This window comes from Balaenoptera acutorostrata, chromosome 3 (assembly GCF_949987535.1).
Source record: "Balaenoptera acutorostrata chromosome 3, mBalAcu1.1, whole genome shotgun sequence".
NCBI lineage: Eukaryota > Metazoa > Chordata > Mammalia > Artiodactyla > Balaenopteridae > Balaenoptera > Balaenoptera acutorostrata.
Window position 1 is genome coordinate 53,502,996 of NC_080066.1, and position 26,301 is coordinate 53,529,296.

Consider the following 26,301-nt stretch of genomic DNA (forward strand, 5'->3'; position numbering starts at 1 on the left):
GTGGCTTCTGTGACCCCAGGGATTGCTCAACTGACAGGCGTCTCCCTAAGAGGGGTGCTTCCCACCGAGGCCCCCAGCTGTGCCTCAGCCACACAAGAGATCACCGGCCCACAGCAGGCTGGTTTGCTTCAGGTACTCTCCCTGGGGACAGTCCTTATCACCTGGATCAGGCCATCCACACCTCCTTCAGGCCATCACCCAGGAGCTGGCCAAGGGACTTCCCTGGCGGTCCAGCGGTTAAGACTTCACCTTCCACTGCAGGGGGGGCGGGTTTGATCCCTGGTCGGGGAGCTAAGATCCCACATGCCTCGCAGCCAAAAATCCAAAACATAAAACAGAAGCAAAATTGTAACAAATTCAATAAAGACTTTAAAAATGGTCCACATCAAAAAAAAAAAATCTTTAAAAAAAAATGCACTCTCACCTTAGTTTTGAGGAAATAGCCTCAGCCCTGAAAGAGCCTAGCTCTGCCTCCTGCTGGCTATCCAGCGCTAGGCCCCGTGTGCACACTGGTCTCTGAGAGTCTTCCAACTCAGAAGTTGGTGGCACCCGGCCCAAGACAAGTCACTGCTGTGTGCTGGGCCAAGCCCACCTCTAGCGGTGCAGGGGATGGTAGGTACACGCGGGAGGTTGGACATTGCAGTTTGGTGAGTGGTCCTTCCGTTACTTCATAGCGAAGCAATTCTCTCCCTACCCCCTGGGGGCCCTCAGTCTTAGGGTGTGTTTCCCATCCTAAAGGTTAACTCCCCTATTTCCCTAATTCTCAAAGGTTCCCTCAGATTATACCAAAGGACCACACAGACCCACCTCCCCTTGGTCCCTTGAGCTGGACCAGCCTGCTGCCGGGAGGGACAGGCACCAGGACAGGTGATAGCCAGCTCCACCACTAGCCAGCTGTGTGGCCGTGGGCAAGTCACTGGGCCTTCGAAGGCTCCCCGTCCACCCCAGTATGTGGAGCAACTCAGATCCGGGATTCCAGCCATGTCAAGGTCTGATCCGAGAGGAAATGCTGGGAGAGGCCCGGGGAGTGAGGGGACAGCATCAAGGCCCAGGGTGCCTGGGTAGGGAGGCCGTGGCCCAGGCCATGCCACACTCATGCTTGCAAGCTTGTCCAGAATGTGTGGGCCACATCCAGCTGTGTCCGAGGCTTAATATGGTATGGTTTTTATCCTGAAGGTTGGAAAGCTGGTTAAAGAAGCCGCCTCCCATAGCAACCTGAAGAGGGTGACACTGGAGCTTGGTGGGAAAAACCCCTGCATCGTGTGTGCTGATGCCGACCGTGAGTCTCTCCCCTTCCGGGCATTGCTGGGGCTTTACAGGACCCGTAAATCTCTCCCCACTTCCTTGCCCAAATCAGAACCAATTGAGAAAGACAAGCACACACACAATGGGGATGTTTCTCCATCTCGGGTTATCCCTCCATAAATAATAGGCAGATGGAGATCCAAATGCCAGCTTTACTGCTGGTAGAAAGCTGCGTTGGAGGAGGACATGTTTCATGTGGTAGCCAGAGAGGCCACCTGTGTCTGCCCTTCATGAGTTTGCCTTCCCTGTCCTTGCAGAGCTGGGGCCATGACAAGCGGGCTGGGGTTCTTCTCCAGAGCCCCCTGTGTCGGGGGAGAGGGGGAAGGCCAAGAGGAGGAGGAACAGGGCATGTGCTCCCCCCACAAGCATTCATCATTCTACCCTCCAAGTCAGTACTTCCTATGATGCTTTCAGGCTCTCGAAGACTTGAGATGTTTCTTCCTTCTTTGTCTCAGATCTGACAAAACAGAGGCCAGTGGCAGGTGACCCTTAAAGATATCCTGCTGGCCTGGGTGCTGTCTCTCCCTTCACTACCTCTTCCCTGGGAAAGCCACCCTGCCCAGCAGCTTGGGGGCAATTTGTGTCTCATGACATAATATTAAAATAGACACTCTTCTTGGTTGTCATGTCCAGAAGAGGGAAGAAAGGGCCACATCAGACATTCATCGACCTGCTGACATGGTCCGCTGCCAGATTTTTCGTGTGACTTCCCAAGTACACTAAAACACCTTTGCCTTAAAGAACAGCCTCCCCCACCTGCCCACTGGTGCCAGGAATTCCTTTCATGGAGTACAAAGCCTTCCACTCCACACTCAGATAAGTTTGGAATTGCAAATATCCCTGAGAAAAATGACCCTAGCACAATTTCTCGCCAAGGTGTAAATAACTGGTTTCAGTTCTACTCCTTGAAGCTGGCTTTCAATGGGAGAGAGGACTGCCGTGAGGAAACAAGCCCCAAGGAAAGAAAGGGAGGCTGGGTGTGAAGGTGGACTGCTCATTTTTTGCCTGGCTTGGTGCTCCCTCATGGAAGCATCATCAGTGTTGCTAGTGGTCTCTGGAGCCACATGGAACAGTTCTGGGTATTGCCCCACTGTGACCCACATTTGCAGTTCCAAAGAGCTGGACTCCTGTTTTGCATTCTTGTGCCTCCATATCTGGGTGCCCCTTCTGCACCTCCGCTCACCCTCTTTCCCTCCCAGTGAGGAAAACTACAGCTAAAACACAGGACTCCTGCCTGAGGGTTGGTTTGATAAGGGTCCTGTGAGCAAGTGAGGTCATGGGCAAGTGAGGTGAGGATGTGACAAGTCTCTGTGCTCATTAGTGCAGTAAAGACACTAAGTCCTGCAGTCAGGGGACCTATTTAACCCCAAACTCCATGGATCGAAAAATCCCCTTTCCCATCCTCTCTGTTTGGGAAGTGCTGAGCAAAATTAATTTCTGAAACGTAGCCATCCCGGGGCCTGTTTTCTCATGTGGGCAATTAGAGTTGCAGCTGTCGCCAGTCCGGCCTTAACAACTTAATCGCTTCCTCTTCCCTCACCGCCCCCTCTCTCCAGTGGACTTGGCAGTGGAGTGCGCCCATCAGGGAGTGTTCTTCAACCAAGGCCAGTGCTGCACGGCCGCCTCCAGGGTGTTCGTGGAGGAGCAGGTCTATGACGAGTTTGTCAGGCGGAGCGTGGAGTTTGCCAAGAAACGGTCCATTGGAGACCCCTTCGACGTCAGGACCGAACAGGGGCCCCAGGTAACCTACTGACGTGTCAGATCTTGAGGTGCACGTCTGGGGGCTGAACCAGGCAGGCCTCTGGCCCTGGCCCTGTACAGCTCTGGTGCTCTGTGACTCCAGGGGACTCCCTTACCCGCTTGCCCAGCCACTTGAGGCTTTTGTTCAGACGCTGATCAACAGTTCAATCCCATCAGGTCCTGGTAGTGTTATGAAATGGGGGTGGACACACAGAGCTCTGCTCTTTGCAGCAGATAATGCTGAGCTCCAGGCCTTGGTAGAAGGGAGGCATTCCCGGTTCATAAGTCCATGTGACTGCACCCTCCAGCCAAAGGACCAACCCTTCTCTGAGCCACCAGGGTCCCCAGGAGAGAGCCTCAGGCAGAGGCTGTCTTGCCTGGCTGGCCTCTCTGCAGAAGCGAGTTGTAACCCTGGCTGAAAGGCAGCAGAGTACAGGTGGAGGCAGCAGCTGGACCCAGAGGCCTCAGCCTGGAGGCCCTTGAGCCCATGTGCATTATAAGACAAAGTGACCATCAGAAACCAAAGAATCCCACTGGAAAGGGCTCGGAGGATGGGGATACATCTCCAGGCAGTAGGAACACGTCTCTGGAGACCTGGTTTTTGAAGCTGACGACAGGATGAAAATGATCATAACCACGAGGTTTAATAACCTCTTTAAGAGGGCAGGTCCTGTATCACTTTCTTACTAAGTATGCAGTGCGGCAGATGGATAAATATTTAAAAGAGGGCAGCCCGACCATCCCATGCATTATTGAAATAGAGTTCAACAGCAGCCTACTTTGCTCGTAGCCAAAGTCCTGCTCCAGCCAGGAAATTTCAAGTCACATGTCAGGACTCACCCAATTTGTGTCTGTCCCGGGAGCTGGCTACTTACCCACTGCGTTGGCACCACGTGTTTCCACAGAAAGCCACGGATCTGAGGGCAAGTTTGGCTCTGTGATTTTGTGAAAGCCACAAGCTCCTTCCAAACCTCAGTTTCCTCATCTGGAAAATAGAGTAATTGATGAATATTATGAAAATTTCAAGGCACTTAATAAGTTTTTATTTTTTAAGGGGGTGGGCGTTAAACGGCAGGCTCCCTGATCTCAGTGGCAGCAAATGTCTGTGCATGACTAGAAGCCACATCAGTTAGGTCTTGCTTAACCATCTTGGCTGGGGATGGCGAAGGACCATGTGGAAGAGGTGTGTTTCTGGCTACCGTGCCCACCCCTGCCTTGCCCCATCCCACATGCTCTGTGGGATCTGGTGCCACGTGACCCTGGTGGAGAGAAACATCTCCACTTGTGGCCAACACTCCGCATCCTGTCAGGCCTCAACCCCAAACCCAGCAGCCAGTGACACAAAGTTGTCCATCGGCCTTGGTTGGATTTCAGGTATGAATGCAGACATGGCCACAAGTCATCATCGAATCTGCTGTGATTGTAAAGCTAACCCAGGATCCGTGGGAAATAATGTGAGCTGATCCCATTCTAAGGAATCCCTTTTACCCCATCATTATTCATAAGTCTCTTTCCAAGGCTTCAGGCTTGACTTTTGAAGCCAGATATAGAAATCTCTTCCAAGACAGCACGGTGGTGTTGATTTCATCAGTGCTTTTGATGCTGCTGCTGAAAGTCCTTTCGAAAACTCACTTAAGCCATCTAACCTCAGCATATTATTTTAGGATGTTGTTGGGTTCTTTTTCTGCCAAAGTGCTTTTTCATCTACATTAATAAGGCTTTACTCCAAGAGGATTTACAGCTGTCTAAATAGTTCTGTCTGTCTCATGCCTGTAAAACAGCTAGCTGACCAGATAGGTGTCCACTGCAGGCAGCCAGGACACTCCAAAATTATTCAGGTTTGTTTGGCAACTGAGCAAAGATGTGCACAGACTCACGCAGGCCACCTGGTGGGGGGCGGGGTCCTGCATCCTCTCTGTCCTCTCCTCTCCAGCAGAGCCACTCGCAGCCTTGGCTGTCCGCGGGGCCCTATTTCTCCATCTTTGGTGCTGTGCCCTGGCACAGCCTTCACTTCCCAGCAGGTTCTTCTCTCGCACTGTGAGGCACCAGCTGACATTCATGGAGGATTATTAGATCTAAACAACACATTCACACGGACTTGCCAGGAAGAGTTGAGCCTGGGCGGTAGAGTTTCCATGGGGACCCACCGCTGGCTTCAGGACAGACAGTCTTGGAGGCAGAACATGGTCAGCAGCCGCTGAGGGTCTGTAGTTTGATGAAGCCCCCCCAGCCTCTTGGTCTCCAAGGAGAAGGAGAGAGCAATCCTGGCACTTTTAACCCAAGACTTGGTTAAGACTTCCCAGAGAGAAGTTGAGGGAACCTTGAGATATTATGAGATCTGCTGCAGTTTGAGTTACATTTTAGGTGGCAGTACATACACATGGTCAAAACCCAAAAGACATATAAAGGTCAGTAGTGAAAAAGCTTCCTTCCATTCATTCATAGGCATGGTTTTTACCCTTCCATCCATGGGTATCCTGTGTTCTTAGTTCTTAGAAGAAAATTCTCCAGAATTTCTGTATATACAAGCAAAATTGAGTATGTATACAAAATGTAATAAGAATTCTGGTTTCCCTTGTTTTTACTCAAAATATCTATACACAGTACTGTTCTGCACCTTGATTTTTGTCCCCTAACAAGAAACTTGAAGAGCTTTCCATACCATACCAAACCATGGGAACTTTTTTATATGTACATAGACTTCCACTGTATGAATCCAACAGAATTCAAGTAACACGTACTGATGAGTATGTGGGTGTGTGCGGTCACGCACGGTGCACGTATGTCATTCCGCACATACGCAAGGAAATCCACAGGACGGCTTGCCCAAGTGGTACTGCTGAGTGAGAGCACATTTATGATTTCTACAAGCATTGCCAAATTACCTTCCAAAAGGCTGAACCAACTTACGTTCCTACCAACCTTGTATGAGCTTGCCTGTTTCTCCAGCCTTACTAACAGAATATGTATGGAGTTTTGCCCATCTGATAGTTAAAAATGATATCTCATTTGTTTTTAATGTACATATATCTCTTATAATGAGTAAGGTAGAACATCTTATCATGTTTAAAGGCCATTTATATTTCCTTTTTTATCAACTGTGCATGTGCTTTGCATATTTTTCTCTTGTACTGCTGATCATTTTTTGTCACTTCTAAGAATTCTTTACATACTAGAGAGATTAGTGCTATTTCTATATGACTTGTCAGTTTTTTCCAGTTTGTTGTTTTGCCCTTTGACTTTGCTTATGCTGTTTTCACCTTCTTTTTTTTTACATACTCAAATTTATTAATCTTTTCTTTTGGCTTCTGGATTTCAAGCCATAGAAAGGCCATCAGCACTCCAAACTTATGGAGGCATTCTTCCACATGAGAGAATTTGAAAACTTTTTATGACTTCATCTTTCATGATTAAGTCTTTGATCTACCTGGAATCTATCCTGGTACAAAGTGTGAGGTATGGATCCAACTTGGTGTTTTAACCCTGGATCCACGTTTCATAAGATGACTGGTCAAGGGGCTTGCATGGTTTGTGCCCACCCCTTCCAAGAAAGCCAGCCTACTCCTCAGGGACAGACAGTCATCCAAATGCACCATTGGGTTTGCTTATTTTTTCATTCAAATTTGCTTACATTAAACCACTTTTTTATCTGAAAGTCACAGCTACAGCAAACCTATCTGACAAAGCTCTGTCTCTCCCAGCCAGAGGGAGGGGATTTGCAACAGGGTCAGGGTCAAGAACAGGGTTCCCAGGGATTCGGGAAGAGGGATCATTTTGGGTGGGAAGAGCACTTTCCCCCTTGAGTCTCCCGGAGAGGTGCCCTTTACCAGCCGGTCGAATACAGCATCCACAAGCTGGAGGTTAGGCTCGTGGTACAGGGTACACCCCAGCCCAGGAGACCCCTAAACAAGGTGACAGAAGATGCAGCCCTTCTGATGAGCTGGCTCCCCATCAACCAGGAGCAGCCCCTCTACCTCACCTTGCGCCTCTACTCTGTGTCCAGGGGTGATGAGTACGGTGGTCAGCTTTACGTCTCACTTCTCTGCACAGTGGAGGGAGAATTCCAATAACTGTTGGTGCCCTAGGAGCAGGGTGCAGGGTGGCCAGTTAGAATACAAGGCACCCAGTTCAAATAAACAGTGAATACATTTTTAGCGTAAGTGTTTCCCAAGTATTGTTTGGGATATGCTTATACTTTAAAAATCATTCATTGTTTTTTAGGAATTCAAATTTAATTGGGCGTCCTGTGGTTTTATTTGCTAAATCTGGCAACCCTAGAAGGATGCGAGAGTTAGAGCAAAGAATGTGACCACTTCAGATCTTGTTTCACCCACGGATTTGCTTAACAGCATGGAGGGGGTCAGACGTATGGATAAACCTACACCTGGAGAGGATGAGAAAAGCCCATCTCTCCCCTGCTCCAAAGAGCCCAGATTTGTGCATCGGAGGAATATTTGCATACAGGGAACATCTGGTCCATGAATTTTTTTCTTGGCCAAAACATGATGGGTAGGACAGTGATCACATAGGAGGCCGTTGGACACATAAGTTGGTAGTCACCTCCCAGAAGGAAGCCGGGCTTACCTCTCACTGTTTTGCAGATTGACCAGAAGCAGTTCAACAAAATCCTCGATCTGATTGAGAGCGGAAAGAAGGAGGGAGCCAAGCTGGAATATGGGGGCTCGGCCATGGAAGACAGGGGGCTCTTCATCAAACCCACTGTCTTCTCAGAAGTTACCGACACCATGCGGATCGCCAAAGAGGAGGTACTGGGGCTGCAGGAGAAACCATGTCCCGTGGGGCCCTGTGCTGAGCTGGGGCCCGGGGGGTGGGGAAGGGGGCTGGGCCTTTCAAACCAGAGTCTTCTCCAGGGCCCAGGGATCCCAGAAATCTTTGTGAAGGGACTGTTTTCCTTTTTCCTGTGGCCTTTTCCCTCTCTTTAGGGGTCCTTTGGGAAGCCGTCCTGCTCCTGGGACCCCTGAGCCCTGTGTAGAGTTTGTCCTAGCCCCCAGTTCCACGCATTGCTCATCGTCTCCAGGGAACAACAATCCCTCTTCTGTCTTCTAACATGTCCTCAGGTTAGCCAAGGGTGGAGGGCCATTGCAACCTGTGCATTTTGTCAGGAATAGAGCCATGGATTCAGGGCCCAAAGCTGCCTTCAGTTCCCCCAGACCGAACTTAAATGACAAGTGTTCATTCCAAAAACGTGTTCTGGCTAGAAGTCTCTTTGAAGTTTTCCATCATGAGCATCCTTAGAAATGGTGGAAATTAAGGTGACCCCCCCCCCAATAAGAGTGTAATTCTAACTGTGTCTTTCAGTGCCACTGTTAAGCTAGTTAGAAGTGGTTCCCACCTGAGTCCCAGGTGCTTGGACCCCGGAATGTGGCCTTTTGGGGCACATGAAAGAGTGAATCACTGCCGAAGTCTTCCCGGTTCGAGCCTATTATACACTTTCTCCTTGAGATTTTTATGGGTTACTAACTGTACCCTGATGGCATGAAACTCAGCTCTTTAAACCTCTCTATGACAAGCTCCATGGGAACCAGGGCAGGTATTTCAGCAGGCTGACCCTGTCCTGCTGGGCTATGGTGCCGAACATTGAATCAGTTACAAGCTCCTTTCAAAATCACCTTTAAATGTTCAGCCTGTAGCTCTTTCCTTTCCTTTGCTATGTTGTAGATGGTGAGGAACACTGCCTCATTCCCTCCCCTGGGAGTTATTAGGGAAACATTTTAGGTCATCTTCATTGATAGAAAATGCAGCACCAAGAGACCAGGACCTGCAGTCTGTGCCTGCAAACACCCTTCACAATAACTTTCCAAGAATGACTTCCAAGGTTTTGTCTTCAGTGCATCCCAGCATGCAGGGGCTCCTCCAAAGCTTGAAGCTGGGGCTTCTAGAAGCCCTGACCACATTGAGAGAGCTTCGACCCAACGTATTATTTTGGTTGTTATTTTTTATTTTTGTTTAATTCAGTCTTTCCCTTCAGATTTCAACCATCACACAGCTAAAAAGATGTTTGGACTCTCTCCTTCAGTTATCCTCTTCGTGCGTGTGAGCACTGTGGGTGTTTTTGAAAAAAGCATAAACGAAGAAAGTGCCTGCTCAGGTCATACATGCTTCATTCCAGCAGACTCTCACTGCCATTCTTCCAATTAATCATAGATTTTTGGACCGGTGCAGCCAATACTGAAGTTCAAAAATATCGAAGAAGTGATAAAAAGAGCAAATAGCCTTGAATACGGACTAACAGCAGCTGTGTTCACAAAAAACCTCGACAAAGCACTGAAGCTGGCTTCCGCGTTAGAGTCTGGAACTGTCTGGTGAGTAGAGTATGAGTGCTCCGCCCCCTGAGCTGCCGGCCAGCTGGCTTCCTTACCCTTCTGTTAACAGAGAGCTTTTAGTCGTATATTATGTGCCAAGCACTGTCTAAGCACTTTGCTCCATCCTCGTGACCACCTTCTGAGAGGGGTACTGTTATCACCCCCATTTCACAGATGAGGAAATCAAGAGACAGAGGGACTGCGTGACTTGTCCAGGGTCACACAGCTAGTACGTGGCAGAGCAGAGCTCAGGACCAACTGTCCAGCTCTGATGCCCATGCTCTTGACCACCGTGTTGGGCCACCCCTTATTTTTTATTCTAATTCTAAGAGCAGCACATGCTCTTGTGCAAAGTATGGATGAAAGTCCCTGTTTCACCAATAATTCTGCTGATTACACTATCCTCATTTTAAAGATAATATTAGAAGATAAATATGAATTGGAGGCCAAGAAGCAGGAGAACTTTGAGGTCAGGCCTGTCTCATTTCAGAGCTAATTCTTATTCCCTTCGCCATAATTTTCCTCTCCCTTTTTCTCCCTTTGTCATTCCCTTCCTACCCCAGTGAGAAGCTTTATACTTCAGAATATTCAATTTTAGTTTCTGGTGGTAAGAGCAAGAAGGCAGAGATCAAAAACACTGTTTTCATGGTTAAAACCTTGACAGAAAGTCATCCTTTAGGTGACGCTCTACACCAAGTGCCTAGTAACTGCAACACCGGAGGTCCAGCTTGGTCCTCTCCTGGTGACCCTGAGCCTCTCTTTATTCTCTCTCCAGGATCAACTGCTACAATGCCATCTACGCACAGGCTCCATTTGGTGGCTTTAAAATGTCGGGGAACGGCAGAGAACTGTAAGTGTTTCTGTCTCTCCATGCCTGTCCGCAGGGCCGACAAAAGATACCCTAGGTCCGCAGTGTATGGTGAATGGTGGCCCGCCCTCCAGTCCACTGAGCCCTCCCCTGTGCTGTGCTTTCCCCCTGGGCTGGGCCGTGTCCCCCATCTTCTCTCCCCTTCCTGCCCTTCCCTACCCTCATCCTCACGCCACCCCAGGACCGACCCCCAGCCTCAGCATATGTGTCCTCCCCAGCACCCATCCCATGTGGAGATGTTCAGTAGGTACTTGACCTAGGCCCACTGCAGGACAGGGCAGAGCTGGGAAGTGCACTTTCCACCAGACGTGGGATGTCATTACTCAATCAAACCCTGGCCCTCAGCAGGGAGGATGGGCTCTCTCCCAGGTCAGGCTGTGGCCCTTCTGCCCACTAGCAAGTTCCCAGGGACAGACCGTGGGTGACTCTGGCTCCTCCTCATTGCCTCTTCAAAGGGATACTGCAACATGCCGGGCCTCCGAGCCTCTGTCAAACCCACCACACACTCCTTCATGGTGCCCTTCTGTCTTGCCCTTTGGGAGGCTGTGCTCCATAGACCTAGACTAATGGATGGGTCTTCCGTGTCTGGCCCAAGATAAAAGGCCCAGGCCTAGAGCTGGATGGAGCGTTCTGGGGGTGGGCACGCTGTGGTTTCCAGCCAGATGCTGCCTTCTCTCCCACATCTTTCTTGGTGGTCGTTGGGGTTTTATTAGCCTTTGTGGACAAATAGCTTGTAGGATCAATCTTCCCAGGGAAACCATCTGTGACAACACACAGGGTCATTCCTGGAACATCTCAAAGGACTCCGAGCTCTTCCTCTTATTTAAACAGTTTGTATTATTTATATACAGATGCATCACTTCGTACTTATTTGTACATCTTCCAGTAGGAGCACTCAAATGCTTCCCCTTGGCTTGGGCCTTAGTGGGGCCTTTGGGCAGCTACCCTTCCAGATTCTTAATCAAGATGTATGAAGGAATGAACGGGGCTGGCTTCCATCCCTGAGCAAATGCTCTTGACCAGTCTCCAGGGAATTGGGGGCCCTTCCCCCTTCTCATTCCTTCTTTCTCATTCATCCTGACTCATGGCAAAACACCAGAGCCATCTGAACATCTGAGTAGAGTGTGTCCATTTGTGTCCCCCTAATTCCTAAAATTGGTTTCCCCTTCCAGAACCTCAGTAAGTTCTTGGCCATGAAGACCCTTTACAGAAACCTTGTTCCCTCTGCTGAATGGCTTGTTTGTGTTGTGTTCTGTGAGCCTCTGTTCATTACCTCTTCACACTCACCTGTCCACGAGGGACATGAGACCTGGGCTGGGGTTACCCGCATCACCACTAGGGCCCACCAATAGCACTGGCCACAGCTGACATTTGCTGAGCACGGACTCTGACGACCTCTATCTGAGAGCCTTGCACACGTTAAGGCATGCCATCATTACAACAGTCCCTGGGATAATCTGAGTCCATTCAGGCTGCTGGGACAGAATACAGTAGACTGGGTGGCTTAAACAACAAACATTTATTTCTCCACTTCTGGACGTACAAGATCCAGGTGTCTGTTAAGGACCCTCTTCCTGGTTCACAGGCAGCCGTGTTCTCTCTGTGTCCCCATGGAGTGGAAGGGAGGAAAGTGTTCTCTGGGGTCTCCTTTATAAGGACACTAATCTCATTCATAAGGGCTCCACCCTCTTGACCTAATCACCTCCCAGAGGCCTCACCTCCTAATTTCTTCACATTAAGGATTAGGGCTTCAACATTTGAATTTCAGGGGGACACACATGTTCAGTCTACTGCAGGTAGGTACTACTGCTACCCCTGTTTTTGGATGAGGAAACTCAGGGGTGCCCAGAGAAGACCTGTGCCTTCCCCAGGTCACACCACCAGTAAGTGACAGAGTTGGGATTGAACTCTTAAACCCACCATACCACAGGGCCTTGCTCAGTAGGGGTCACCTCTGTGAGCCACCTGGGATGAAGCCAGCCAGGGTATGCAGGGTCATTTGTCTCCTCGCTCTGCTGCTTCAACCAGTCGGGTTGTGACAGCTGGGGGACCCAGAACCCCACAAGGCCCTCCTCGCAGAGGCCAGGCACAGCCTCCTCCCACAGCAAGAACTTCAGTCCCCAAAGCAGATGTCCTTGGATGCAGGAAGGGTGTGTGGGGCCCACCTGACTTCTAGGCAACTGACTCACACCCACTCTTCCCTCACTGCCTTTCTCACCTGCGTCTCCCTCCCCATCCCCGGTGGCACCGCCGCCTGCCCGCTGCAGAGCAGGGCCGGGGAGTATCCGCTGCACTCAGTCCATGTGTCATCCTACCGGTTAGCCACAATCGGGACTTTTGTGGATGTCTGTTTTTTCGACTCTTGGCATATATTTTTCTCAAAGCTTTTGATAAAGTACTTTAACCTAATTCACAAGGAGACTGGAAACTGGCTTGAAAACCAATTTCCGTTTTCAGTTGTCTCTAATTAATGTCTTCACGTTGCAATAAGTTCCCCTTTTTTATGCTGGAGCACTATGCGGTGGATTCCATGGTTTTCCCCATCCCTGGCCGCCTGGGCAGGGCTGGCTATCTGCCGCCCACCCACGGACCCCTCTGGGATCTCTCCCTGTACAGGTCTTGGGATGAAGCCTGCAATTTCTCTTCCTCCTGGACACTTTTCTTAGTTCTTTGTTTTGCTTTGCAATATAGTAACAAAAAAGATCCACACTGTAGAGACACATGGAAAGTCAAGGTCTCCCTCCCCTGACCCTCAGTCCCATTTGTTAGAGGTAACCACTGTCCCATCATCCATTTTATTTATTTTGTTCACTTGTTCATTTGTTCACTGGCATATATTTACTGAGCACCTTTGATACCCCAGGCATGTGCTAGGCTCTGAGCACACAGCAGTGAACTCTATAAGCAGCAGTGCCAACGCCCCCAACATTCTGGTGAGGTCCAATGGGAGGAAGGCTGAGCTTATGGATAGTGAGCGCCAAGGCGGTCACAACTGGGTGAGAAACCATTTAGGAAGTGCCACAGGGGGTCAAATAAGAATGACAAGAACTTGAACTAGGGCAGTGACTGCAGGAATAAAAAGAATGAGGTGATTCATGCACTTAATCTTACAGGAGTGATTTCATATTGGACTTACTAGTTATGTGCTAATTCAACATGATTTTATCACTTGGTTTGCTTTTCTTTTCTTTATGCAGTTGAGAAATCAGTAACTACTTTGAATTTTTACAGTGCAATACTATGTGCTCATTTTTAAAGGTTATTGTACATTTTCTATGCATACAATGGATGTAAACATGTATTTTTTTTCTGTTTTCAAATGACTTGGGAGGAAAATACTTTTTCCTCTTAAGAATGGGTTTTGGATATCCTATCCTTCTTTTTATTGGTGGTCTCCTATGATGGACTTTTGAGTTATTTCCAAGGGGTTTTGCTGCTACAGACAATGCTGATGTTCTTTCTTGCGCATAAATCTTTATGCACTTGTGGGAAATTGTTCTCAGAATAAATTCAGAAAATTGGATAATCCAGCACATGAAAAATGGGCTCCCACTCTCTTGGTTTGCATTCCTCTAATTGTAAGGGGTTGAGCACCTTATTAACACTTATTGATAATCTTTATTTTTCTTCTGCAAACTGACTATTCGTGTCTTTTGTTGATTTTTCCTTTTTTTTTTTTTTTTAATTTGTTCGTAAGAGCTTTTTGTGCATTAAGGAAAACAGCACTCTGTTTCTCACACAGTGTTGTAAATGTAATTTTTTTCTAGTTTATAATTTGCCTTTGGGTTTTTTAATGGAGTTTTCTGCTCTGCAAAAGTTGAATTTAGCATTCTGTATATGGCTTTTATATTTTGTTATGTTTAGAAAAAATTACAAAATGATTCACCCATTATCATGTATCATTCTTGAACTGCGTTTTAGGACACTACCAAAGAGCTCAATGACATATTAACAATAAAATAATAATATTACTTTCTACCATTTACTTTTTACCTAGCACATAGTAGGTAAATTTGCTCTATTTGAATCAACTCTAATCATTATAACTATAAGGAGGTGATGGTATTCCCATTTTACAGATGATGATATTGAGGCTCGGGGAAGGCAAAAAAACTTGCCTAAACTGCATAGATCCAAGCCAGTAGCTATCCAGCTTGAGCTACCTCAGAATCCCATGGCTTGTTAATCCCCCGGCTGTTAAGGCACAGATTTCTGGGCCCCACCCCTAGGTTCAGTAGATGTATTAATTTTCTATTGCTGCTACAATAAATAACCACAAAATTAGTGGCTTAAACAACGTTAATGTATTATCTCACGGTTCTGAAGGATAAAAATCTGACACGAGTCAGCTAATTAGCAATTTTAGTTCCATCTGCAACCCTAATTCCCCTTTGTCATATAACCTAATATTTTCAAAGGTTCAGAGAATTAGGATGTGAACACCTTGAGGGGGGCATTATTCTGCCTACCACAGTAGGTCTAGGGGACCTGAGTCTCTGCATTTCGAGCAAGTTCTGAGGTGAGGCTGGTGCTGCTGGTCTGGGGGCCACACTTTGAGAAGCAATGGTCTAAGGGATGAGATGGGATTCTGTCTCGAGTGTTTCTAGCTACAGAGCCTCCATGGCCACCTCTTTTCCTAAACAGGTACACATTCTTATTTACATAATGGCAGAGCAAGTGTTGTAGAGGCTTTTAAATTGATCCAAAGCCACCTCTTGGTTCTGGGAAGGGGATCTGCCCTAAGGATGACTCATGATGCCTGAGAAGGGTCACTGGACTCTGCAAGACTTAAGGAAAGGATGTATACCAGAAACACGGACTCAAAGGCTGTGGACTCCCTCGTGTCCTCTCTGCTAACGTCCGCGCCCCTCGCCGCTCCATACTGGCCTCATTCTTCTTACAGCTGGTCCCCAGCTCCAGGTCCTCTATGTCCCTGCCCATCATGGATGCTCTGGCCACATACCCAGTCAATAGCTTCAGGCCTCTGCCTCTTCTGTCTCTTTAAGCAGCTCCACCCAGGGATTTACCACTTTGTTTTAAATCCCCTTCATCCTTTGAAGGCAAACCCTTAGTCCTTCTGAATATTTCAGAAGCATCACACACACAAAAAACTGGACATTTAACCTTCAGTTACATATCCAGGTACTTAAACTTACTAATGGTCTTACAGTCCTTAGACTCTATTAAGTCCTCACATTCTGGCCTTTGCACAGACTCCAGACTGCCCAACAGAGTACTAGCCCGTGAAGTATTAGAACTCGGTTCACACAGAATGGCTAAGTGCCTGCCCATGTTATATCTCCCTCTTTTCTGTGATCACAGAGGTGAATATGCGCTGGCTGAATACACAGAAGTGAAAACTGTCACCATCAAACTTGACGACAAGGACCCCTGAAGGAAAGGCAGGCTCCTTCCTCAAACATCTGACAGCTGAATGTGGCAGATCTAACTTGCTGAAGAGAAACCTACATTCTGACCTTCCTGGGATACTTTCTTCTGGAGACTTTAAATCTACTGGATTTGAACGATTTTTATTTTCCTCTCACACTCCTGTTTTATTGACCAAAATGTTGTGTGTGAAATTGTAGTCCTGCCTGGGGATGGGACTAGTGGCCATTTCTGTTTTCCACTTTCCACCAGATCCCGGGGACAGTGAGGAGGCTCAGGGTGTTGTCAACAGGAAGTGGTATTTGAAGTATCGAGCAGTAGCTTAAAAATGCTTTGTTGACTCTGACTCCAGTAAGAATTTGGAAAAAAAAATCCCTGCGTGTTCTGCAAACAGGGCTCTGTACCTGCGGGTTCCTCAGGGTTATCTGCCCACAGAACAAGCCCCTCCTACCATTCAGTGGGAAGGAATAGCACTAAGTTTTAAAAACATTTAAAAACAAGGTTGGGAGTATCAGATGTGGGGAGCTTTGGGGAAGCAAGTACCATGGAAAGGTCCTGAAGGCCTTGGGTGTGAACGGTCTTCAAGGACTGTATCTTGACATTGACAATGGGACTCAGCTTAAAACCAATACTGCCTTTGGAATGTGACCAAATCAACAGCCCAAAGAGCTTATCTAATGCTATGTCATTGTCTACCTTAACCAAGGCACTTTCTTAGGCAGGAAATGTCGCTAGTGTCACCATCGCTGCTAAAGACCCAGTGCTCTGGCACTACAACAGTATAGCAAATCCTTGGATCATTAAGTCCCACATTTTACAAATTAGAGCCATAATTTGCTTTTCCCAATTATGCATTTCTACCACTTGCCTATGTAGTTTTCCTTTTCTCCAGTTGGGGTATCAACACTTTAGATTAGTAAGACATACACAACTGAAAAGACTGCTGTTATAATACAGCCCTGGTTTTTCAAAGTCCTATTTTGATATTAATTAGTGATTGATTAACAAATAACATCTGGACTTCATGGAGGAACTGGGTCTGCTACTACAGTGGCCTGAGCACAGCAATAACAGGTTGTGAATTTTTCTTTTCCTCTTTGTGTATCCAAAGGATGTGCAATTCCAAGTTTTAACTTGGAAAACTGAAAGTGTTCCCATATAGCTTTAAAAAAACAAAACCAAACTGAAATTGTTTTATTCAGATACTTTTACTATTACTAACTAGTACTTTTCTAACGGTGCTTATGTTTGAGAATTAAGTTATGTTTGAGAATTAAAATGGGGCGGCAGTAATAAAATGGAGGTCAGTGTCAAAACCAGTGTATGTATAGAGAAAGTCTTATGTGAAGTGAGGTTATCATTCTTGTTGGAAATATGCACTATGCAATTCACCTTCTCTCAATCAGTTAACACATCACTTAGACTATCAGTAACTTGTTAAATCAGGATTTGACTTCATACACTGAATTTTCAGGATTTTATCTAAAGTAACTATAAACACTAACCTTGATAGTAATACATTAGAGGGTTCTTATTCTTTCATTGTACAATAATGCCTTTAATATGAAATGCTACATTATTTATAATGGGTATAATGTATCTTTTTATAGTTGTAAGTAAACAGAGGTGATGTATTTAACCTTCTGTAATATACTGTATTTATCTATATAGTATTAGATTTCACTTCTGTTAAGGTTTACTCCTGTGGTATGGTTTAAAAAATCTACTGGCCTGGGAATTCTGACCCTAACTGCAGATTGTGTTCAACAATGCAACAACTATAAAATAAAATCAGATATTTGAGAAAATTATGTTTTTTCATTTAAAGATCAGACCCCTTTTAATTCTGAGGTTGACCTTTTTCTTAGAACTTTGGTACAAAATGGCTTGTAATAAAGTGGTATCAATCACTTAAGGACAAAATTACATTTGCTCAATCCATCAAGTCCCATGCTCAGCTTGAGTGTGAAACTCACTTCTATGGTTTTGGGGGTGGACCAGGCAGCAAGCTTGGCCTCAGAGGCTCTGCATCTTAGTTGGTGAAGTTGAAGCTGTCATCTGAGCTGACTGAGTCCCTTTTTATCATAAAGTGATGAGGAGATGTGAGTGTGGGAAATGGTGGGGAAGATCGCACGGGGATTTAGGGAAAACACTGTATCCTGTAACTGTGTGCACAAGCATCCATTTTTGCCACTTTTCTCCACGAGGATCTCGGTGTCTGGGTTTAACTTACCTAAAGTTTCTAAGGCTTCAAACCAGTAAGCCTCAATCACCAAGTCATACGCTGACACTGAGGTTGGATCAAGAACATTCCTGTATTTGGTTAGCTCCACCAAGTTCAACCATGCCTCTCGTGTTGAGAGTCCATATCATTTTGGCCATGTAGAGGTAAAGCTCCACCCTTTCAGAGAAAATTTAAGGGAGGCTTGGATCAGATCCCTTTTAATATATGCACTTGTGTATGCTTTAATGCTTTTAGAAACTTCCCATTTCCCAATCAAAATGTGAGCCAAAAATTCAAGGAAAAGGGCATTACCTTCATTTGGTTTACCATGAAGGTAACCATTCTGAGGACATATACTGGCTGTGGTGTGTGTATATGTGTGTGTGTACACACCTGCCCTTGTGTGCCTGTTGGGGTGGGGCACAGTAGGTTGGCACATTCTCTAAAAGTGGACCCTTTGGAATGCCCTAGCTTCTCCTGATGGTGGACCAAGCCCTTTTAATGTTCTTGCTCATAGCATGTGGCTGACTTGAGCTTGAAGGTGGATAATGAGGGACATTTTTTAAGTATCCAAAGAGAAATGTCTGAGGAAACAGAATACCCAGCTGAAGGGAGGTGACTAGAAGAACTGAGGGGTCAGTCAATCACCTCACCTTCAAAAAGCAGAAAGGGTAGGTCAGGGAGGTAGCGTCCAACTGACCCCACCTTAGGAGGGGTCATTCCAACATGAGATGCTGGTCAGCAGGGGTCAAGAAGAAGCGGAAAGAAATCTTAACTGACCTGTAACAGTCACCTCATGCAAACCTCTAACACATGCCAATGGATAGAGTTAAATGCTGGGATACAACCAGCTCGAAACAGGCCACCCATGTGATGAGTGTCCTGGCTATTTTCTACAGTGGAGACATTTCCAAGCCAATTCCCAAGCTCATTTAAAAGGGAAATTGCCCTGAGAAAACCATAATTCAAAAAGAGTCATGTACCACAATATTCATTGCAGCTCTATTTACAATAGCCAGGACATGGAAGCAGCCTAAGTGTCCATCGACAGATGAATGGATAAAGAAGATGTGGCACATATATACAATGGACTATTACTCAGCCATAAAAAGAAACGAAATGGAGTGATTTGTAGTGAGGTGGATGGACCTAGAGTCTGTCATACAGAGTGAAGTAAGTCAGAAAGAGAAAAACAAACACCGTATGCTAACACATATATGGAATCTAAGGGGGGGGAAAATGGTTCTGAAGAACCTAGGGGCAGGACAGGAATAAAGACGCAGACGTAGAGAATGGACTTGAGGACACGGGGAGGGGGACGGGTAAGCTGGGACAAAATGAGAGAGTGGTATGGACTTATATACATTACCAAATGTAAAATAGATAGCTAGCGGGAAGCAGCCGCATAGCACAGGGAGATCAGCTCGGTGCTTTGTGACCACCTAGAGGGGTGGGATAGGGAGGATGGGAGGGAGACGCAAGAGGGAGGAGATATGGGGATATGTGTATATGTATAGCTGACTCACTGTTATAAAGCAGAAACTAACACAACATTGTAAAGCAATTATACTCCAATAAAGATGTTTAAATAAGTAAGTAAATAAATAAATAAATAAATTAATTAAATAAAAGGGAAATTGAATTGCCCCCATCCCCGTGGGCTACGTCAGCTCCCTGGTCTGCGCACTGGGCGTGCGCTTCCTCACGGTGTCGCTAGATGGCAGGGCCGCGCGCCTTGCATGGGGCGCCGCACCGCCATCGCCGGGCTCACCCAGAACCGTGGACGCCACGCCCTGCAAATTATTAGGGACTTCTCGGTAGCAATCATACTGCCTCCTTTTGCATATTGGAATTAGAACCGCAGTGGTGAGGGCAGGATTGAAAAACTGCACCCACCCTTTTGGAAGGGAGTCTGGTCTAGGAGAGCTGGAGGGGCAGCCTCTAGGGAGCAAAGCTAAGCTGCCCCGTGGCCCCCTCGGCAAACAGGGGCCCAAGGAGCTTGTCCAAGTGGTCACTGCCCGGATTGTCTGAAAGGTCATGGGTGGGGGTGGGGGTGGGGCTGCAACTGCCCGGCTTTTGTTGGTGGCAATTTGTCTCTGTGCCTTGAGAATGTTCCGGTCATTACATAGGAGGAGCCTGGGGTGCGGGTCCTGCCAGGGTGCAGAACCATCCGCTTTTTTCCAAGCAGGCTTCTCTTTCTCCGGTGGGCACGTGGAGCCGAATCCGATGCCTGCCTGCAAGCATGGACGTGCATGTTTATGATCTGCGTTTTGATAATGCCCTCAATGGTGGGAACATACTTATATTAGGTTGAAACATAATAAATTGCCTACACTCCCTCATGTTTATCTACCACACCACCCACCAAAAAATCCCCAATTTAAAATGATTCACCAGTGACATCTTTGTATATATCCATAATTAAAGTAGTAAATTCATGTGGTGGAAGGGGTTCCACCTTCCACCAAACTGGAATAGTTTGCAAACTATTAAAGCTTTAAAATTACGTATTTCTAGTCTGCTCTATAAAGAGTTGTACACAAATGAATATTCCCGTCTTTTTAATATTTACTGCCAGAATCTACGACCCACATATAGTAGTCAGAAGTTCATCAGCGAATCTTGCTGCTGAGCCGAACAGGGGGGCAGGGAAAGCTGGGTTGAGCCGAAAACCAACCAATCTCACCGCTGCTCCTGCCCCGCGTGGAGAGCAGGGTACCCAAACCTGGAGGAGACCTCGCGCTAGAAGGGCCCGCGGGCCCTGTGGTCACCCGGGCGGGAGCAGTGAGTGTGATCAGCCGGGGTTTACGGTGAGGGAAACAGAGACTGGCGGCCGCAGGGACTCCTCGTGCCCATTGTGGGGAGGCCTCTCAGCGGCTGACCCTCGCCCTGCTCGCTCTTCGCGCCGCCCGGCGCCCGCCCTCCTCAGGATTGAGGAAGTGCGTCTGGCCCTGCCCGGCCCCGGCGCGCGGCCCGAGGCGCAGGGGCGGAGGGCAGAGGGGCGGCCCGGCCCCGATCCGCCGCTGTCCTCCCGGCCCGCGCGCAGCCCCGCGTCCCAGGCGCCCGCGGCCCTGCCCGCAGTCGCCGCAGGTAAGTGCTGACCCGGCCCGCGTCCCGTCGTGGACCCGCCGCCTCCTGCTGCGACCCCGCGTGGAGTCCTGGGCCCTGCAGCCCAGGCCCGGGGCGCGGGGCGACCCCGGGCTCACGGCCCCGCCGCCTCCCGCTGCGCTCGCGGGGTGCCGGGTGTGGGGGGCCCAGGCGGGGAACCCGAGGCCTCGCGGGACGGCACCGGGGCGGGGGGAGCAGACAGCAAGCAACAAAAGGAAAATACACCGGGACGTCTACACATTTCCTCCGCCTTGGGAGAAAACCCCTTCCTTCAAGTTGGAGCGGGCCGTGTGAGCGCGCGTGTGTGCGGGAGTGTGAGTCTGAGTGTGTGGGTGTCGGAGAGGCACTGCCCGGGAGGCTCTCTGCCGGCACGGCCTGGCAATGCAAGACGGCCGAGCGCCTTCGCCCTCCGCTAAGTCCGGGGCACGCTACTCGCCCGAGGGTCCGGATAAAACCCGCCATCTCCTTGGCGGTCTCTGCGGCCGACCTTCGAAGGCGGGGGCGCAGATGAGTGCGGTCGGGGGTGGGGGAAGGCTGGGGGTCGGAGGGAGATGGTAACGGCGGAGTACAGGGATCTCTGCGGTCGGTCCACCCTGCTCCTTCACGTTCTGAGGCCATGAAGTTTTTCTCCCACAAGCACATCACCCTGCAAGGATCAGAAAAGTAGAAAAACAGGAGCGTGCAGTTTTGTTTTTAGGGAGCCTCTCACCAAATGCACTGTTTTGAGAGTTTGCTACTCACTCCCATTGTATCCAAATTCCCCGGGCATTAAAGGGGCAACTAGAATATACACGGTTTTGAAAAATGTTTAACATTCAACTCCTTTTGTGGTCTGACTTAATTATCTTTGTTTATGTCCTGGAAGAATAAAAAATTAAGTTAAAAACATACAAACCTCACACCTAATGTGTCCCTACAGGAGGTTTGGGGGTCTGCCAAACCTCTCCCACCCCCAGGCTTCCACACCTCAGGTAGTGGCCCGTAGTAAACGCAGCTGCTCAGATAAAAAACGTGGGCGTTGTCTTCCATCCCATTCCCTCGTCCCTTGAATTCAGTTGTTAGCAAGTCCTGTTGGGTCTACTTCTCACATGTGTCCAGGTCCATTCCCTTCTTTCTCACCACCCCACCTAGTGCAAGGTACTAGCATCTCTTTCCTGTACAATTGCAGTAATTCCCGCCCCCCCCCCCCATTCTCTATTTGGCTACCAGAGTAATTTATTTTTTGAAAAAAGGTAAATTAGAGAGTGTCAGTCCTCTGCTTGGAACCCTTCAATAGCTTCTTCTTGTGCTTGGCATGAAATCCAGAAGACCTCCTTCCCTGCACATCCCCCAATTGATCTGGCCTCTGCCATCTCAGACCACCTGGCCATTGCCTCCCCACCCAGCCAGCCTCGCCAAACCCAGCCTCACTCTCACATCCCTCTCCCTATGTCCTTCTTTCGGTTGCCACTGTCTGTGTTCCTACTTTATCTGTTTAATTACTCCTTTAATTTACCTGGAAGTCTCTACTGGCACTCCAGGTGTCAGAGACCCTTCCTATGTGCCTACCTTGCTCACTGCTTCATCTTTACTCCCAGAGTTGTCCAGGAGGCACCAAATGCATGCAGGTATAGAGACTGAGTGGTGAATGGACAGCCTTAACTTGTTTCTGGCTTTAGACTCATGAAAGGCTTCTGTTCTCATCTGGGATTGAGAACTACACATATCTCCGGTTTGTAGCTCTGTAATATTTTGATGTCCACAAATGCATTAAACACATTTTGTAGGTCAATTGTTGACCAATATTGGTCAAGGGATGCCAATAGTGCAAAGGGGTGTCTCAGACCATGGGCCAACCATCTTGACCAGGCTTTTCAAAAAAGAGCTGGATGATAAGAGCATTTCTAACACATTTCACTTGCAAGTGTCTTCCAGCTCTTTGGCAGTGGCAGCCCTTTCCAAGCCTCCTGAAAAGACAAGTGAGCAGGTTCAGGATGTTACTTCCATGTCAGAAAGTTTACTTACTTAACTGTGTCCTCCCCACCAGCTGTAAGTTTCATGAACTCATGAAGCTCACCCCCCATGGATAGGTCCCAATAAAAACATTTGTAGAAGGAATATCAGGTTCCGTTTTTTCTTTTCCATCAATGGTGAGGTTTTGAAAATTATTAAAATAATTATTATTGCCGGACACTTCTTGAAACCCTCTTTAGGATATATATACTATAATGTAAAGAAAACATGTAACTTGCAACCATTATTTGTTGCATTGATCTGAACCCAAAAGAATCAGGAAGAGGCAAAGATCCGTTAGAGGGCAAAGATTGAGCAAAACTTGAGTTACTTCATCTTAAAACTTCTACCTTAGAGTCTAAGCCAAAATACAAATTATAACTGAAAAACTGCTCCAGTGGCAAAATCCTCCATTGGTAAAATGATTTTCAAAAGGAAACTGAAAATGAAAAGGGGAACAAAATGGCTGGGTGAAGGTTGGCCTAAAATATTCTTAAGATTTTTTTTTTTTAACTTAAAAACATATATGGTAAGACACTTCTGTTTTCAGAAGGAACATCTACTAGCATTTGGATTTTTCAGGTGTTGTTGGGTATAATTGGTAGCTGATATTGAGAGGCGTTTGAAAGCAGATAACAACTGTGCGCCTTGGTTTCTGAATGTTGCTGTGTGATTTGGAGCCTTTATTTTAAAACGGAGATTCTGTTTTGCTACTTCTCCCTGTCCCCTCTCAAGCTGATTTTCCTAATCAGGTTTTGCAATTTACAAAGCTTTGATTGTCTCCTAAATAGTGTCTAGATTGATCATTCCTTCCTTCCTTCTTGGACTTTTCAGGCTCCCAAACTTCAAATATGGATTTTCCCAAGTGTGATTTCTCTAAACCTTTTGCTCTTTAGTTCAGAAAGGTGCAGGCTCACAAAGGGCAAGACCTCTGGTTCAGGGCTTTCCCAGCCCCATCTCCCCTTGCCTATAAGAGTACAGACCACCTGGGCCAGGGGCCTGATTTCCAGGCTCTAAGATGAGAAAGTTCCGGTGCTCTCACAGCCTTGTTCCTGAACCCTGTTCAGGGTACCTTCTAGAACCTGCTCACTGGGGAGACAGTGGGTCTGCCCTCCAGCACTGATTTTCTGAGCTTGTTTTTTTTTTTTTTTTTTTTTTTGCTGTGTAGCATGTGGGGTCTTAGTTCCCCAACCAGGAATTGAACCCATGCCCTCTGCATTGGAAATGGGGAGTCTTAACCACTGGACCACCAGGGAAGTCCCCTTCTGAGATTGTTAATCAGAGGGCAGGTGGAAGACCCTGCTGGCTTCCCAGTCCTCCCACTATTATTATTGCAAGTAAGAACCACCTCCAGTCCTATTGTAGAAAGTGACTGCAGAAACTTGACCTTGCTGAAAATCTCACAGCAACCGGGCAAAGTTGCCTGGGTGCATGTCTGTTTTTAATAGATGATGTTGTCTTAGGCATCATTTACATGACCTTAATTTTCTTTTTGGACTACCCTATCACCCTCTAATTCAGAGTTGTCTATCTCAGAGAACAGCTGCTAATTACACCATACTTTTTATGTCTGTACTATAGACACCACATGAATGTTGAGAGAGACACATGCATTTCATATGGTCATCACTTCCCATCGTGCAGTTCACCCCGGGCCCTGCCAAGCTGAGCCTGGATCTCACCCTCAAGGTGCTTCTGGTCATTTAATCAGCATAGCAGCCTGTGTCCTTGTGTCAGGGACCCAAGGTCAGTGGGAGCCCAGCATGTGAGAGCAGTGCCTTGCCTCATCACAGTCTCCTTAGTCTTAGGAGATGTGTCTTAATCTAACTCAGAGTTTCTCTGGATAATTCTCGGCTGCGAGCGGCTGTGCTGTGTGCTGTAGGATGTTCAGCAATGTTCCTGGCTGCTACCTGCTAAATGCCTTTAAGCACCCCCACCCCCAGAGGTGACAACCAAAAATGCCTCCAGACATTGCCAAAGATCCCCTGGGGTGGTGGGGGCAGGTAGAATGTAGGGAGCTCCTTTCTGTTATCCCCCAGGGCTCAAACTGACTTGGCTTGATAACTGGTACCAGTGCCTTCCAGACCCTTCTCTTTGAGATTGCTGCGTGATTACCTCTTTGTCATTACGTGCCCACCTCTGGGCTTCCAGGAGAGTCTGTCCTGGGCAAAGGGAAGCCTTGTTTTGTGTACGTGTGTGTCTGCCCCACCCCAACTGGAGTGTGAACCCCGGAAGGAAGGAGCCTCATTTGGTTGTCTTGGTGTCACCATGCCAGTGACTATGAATATGTGTTGATGGAGCAGTGATTAAGCCCTTTACCAGTAGGTGTTCTACAGTTGTTTGGGGTATCTGAACTCTTCTCAGGCAGATTGGAGAAGCTGGGCAGATTGGAGCCCAGCTGTGAGGTGGGGTGGGGGACCTCTGTCTTTTCACTGCCGCCATCTGACCAGGTGTGACTGGATAGATGGAATGTGAAGAGAAGTGTTGCAAAAAGGGGGAGGAGGAACACCAATGCATATTTACGTGACCTTATAAATAAGTATGTACTTGGGTGCAGGAAGTGACTTGACAGTTAAGAAAAGCTTTCTGACTTGATGTTTTTTCACCACTAGGACGAGACAGCTTTCCGCTCAGCCATGACGGTGTGTCTGTGACTTGGTCCACCCTGGACTGTAAGCCATGACTTAGTCCACCCCTCAGGGAGCCGCGGCTGCTGTGACCACTGCAGGAACTGACTGGCGAGAGCGGCCACCTCGAGGCTTGATGGTTGGAATGTCTCGGCGACCACCCAGCATGTACTGGTGTGTGGGGCCAGAAGGGTCAGCCGTGTGTCCAGGACACGCCATGGAGACCCATAACAGCGGTAAGGGCAGGGCTGGCCAAGCCTGCTTTGCATGTTCTACATACGAACAATGGGTTCTCAACCAAAGGATATAAATTGCCAATTATTTGATGAATTGTATGGTTTTTCAATATAAAACATATCATGGGATTCTCACTGAAATTCTAAACATTGAAGGAGCCATGGGACAATATTTATGTGGAGTTAAGATTTATATGGATCTTAAGAATCAGGGCATCATTTCATGTTGGTTAAAAAGATTTTTTTTAATGGGGATTTGGTTTTGTGTTCTCACTATACAAATAATATGTTTATTAAAGAAAAATTGAAAAAAGAAAAAAGAAGTAGAAAAGGTAATCACCCAGAGTCCCACTGTCCTAAACACAGTTACTATCTAGGTATGTTGTCTTCTAGTCAGCTTCTCTGGGCTGCAGGGACTTTGTTTTAACTTTATTTACTTATTATAGTGTATATACTTCAGTATCCTACTTTTTTCCCCTAACTTTGTGTC

The 26,301-nt window shown here is 47.5% G+C and overlaps 2 protein-coding genes across 5 annotated transcripts in view; both read left to right on the forward strand.

Moving 5' to 3' along the window:
- ALDH1A3 (aldehyde dehydrogenase 1 family member A3) overlaps nt 1–17,410 on the forward strand; it is a 35,024-nt gene extending 17,614 nt beyond the window's left edge. Inside the window, exons 8-13 of the mRNA XM_007179129.3 lie at nt 1,177–1,279; nt 2,862–3,046; nt 7,647–7,811; nt 9,211–9,368; nt 10,144–10,218; nt 15,559–17,410. Coding sequence (XP_007179191.2) covers nt 1,177–1,279; nt 2,862–3,046; nt 7,647–7,811; nt 9,211–9,368; nt 10,144–10,218; nt 15,559–15,631 — 759 coding nt within the window. The 3' untranslated portion in view covers nt 15,632–17,410. The remainder of the gene's footprint in view (nt 1–1,176; nt 1,280–2,861; nt 3,047–7,646; nt 7,812–9,210; nt 9,369–10,143; nt 10,219–15,558) is intronic.
- A 3,155-nt stretch (nt 17,411–20,565) lies between these two features.
- The window catches only part of LRRK1 (leucine rich repeat kinase 1), a 122,970-nt gene continuing 117,234 nt past the window's right edge, over nt 20,566–26,301 (forward strand). For all 4 annotated transcript variants that reach the window (XR_009007674.1, XM_057543869.1, XM_057543870.1 and 1 more), the window contains exons 1-2: nt 20,566–20,938; nt 25,561–25,811. Coding sequence is in view for 3 of the 4 variants with exons in the window: in XM_057543869.1 (XP_057399852.1) it covers nt 25,712–25,811 (100 nt within the window). In the remaining variant the exon portion in view is untranslated. The remainder of the gene's footprint in view (nt 20,939–25,560; nt 25,812–26,301) is intronic.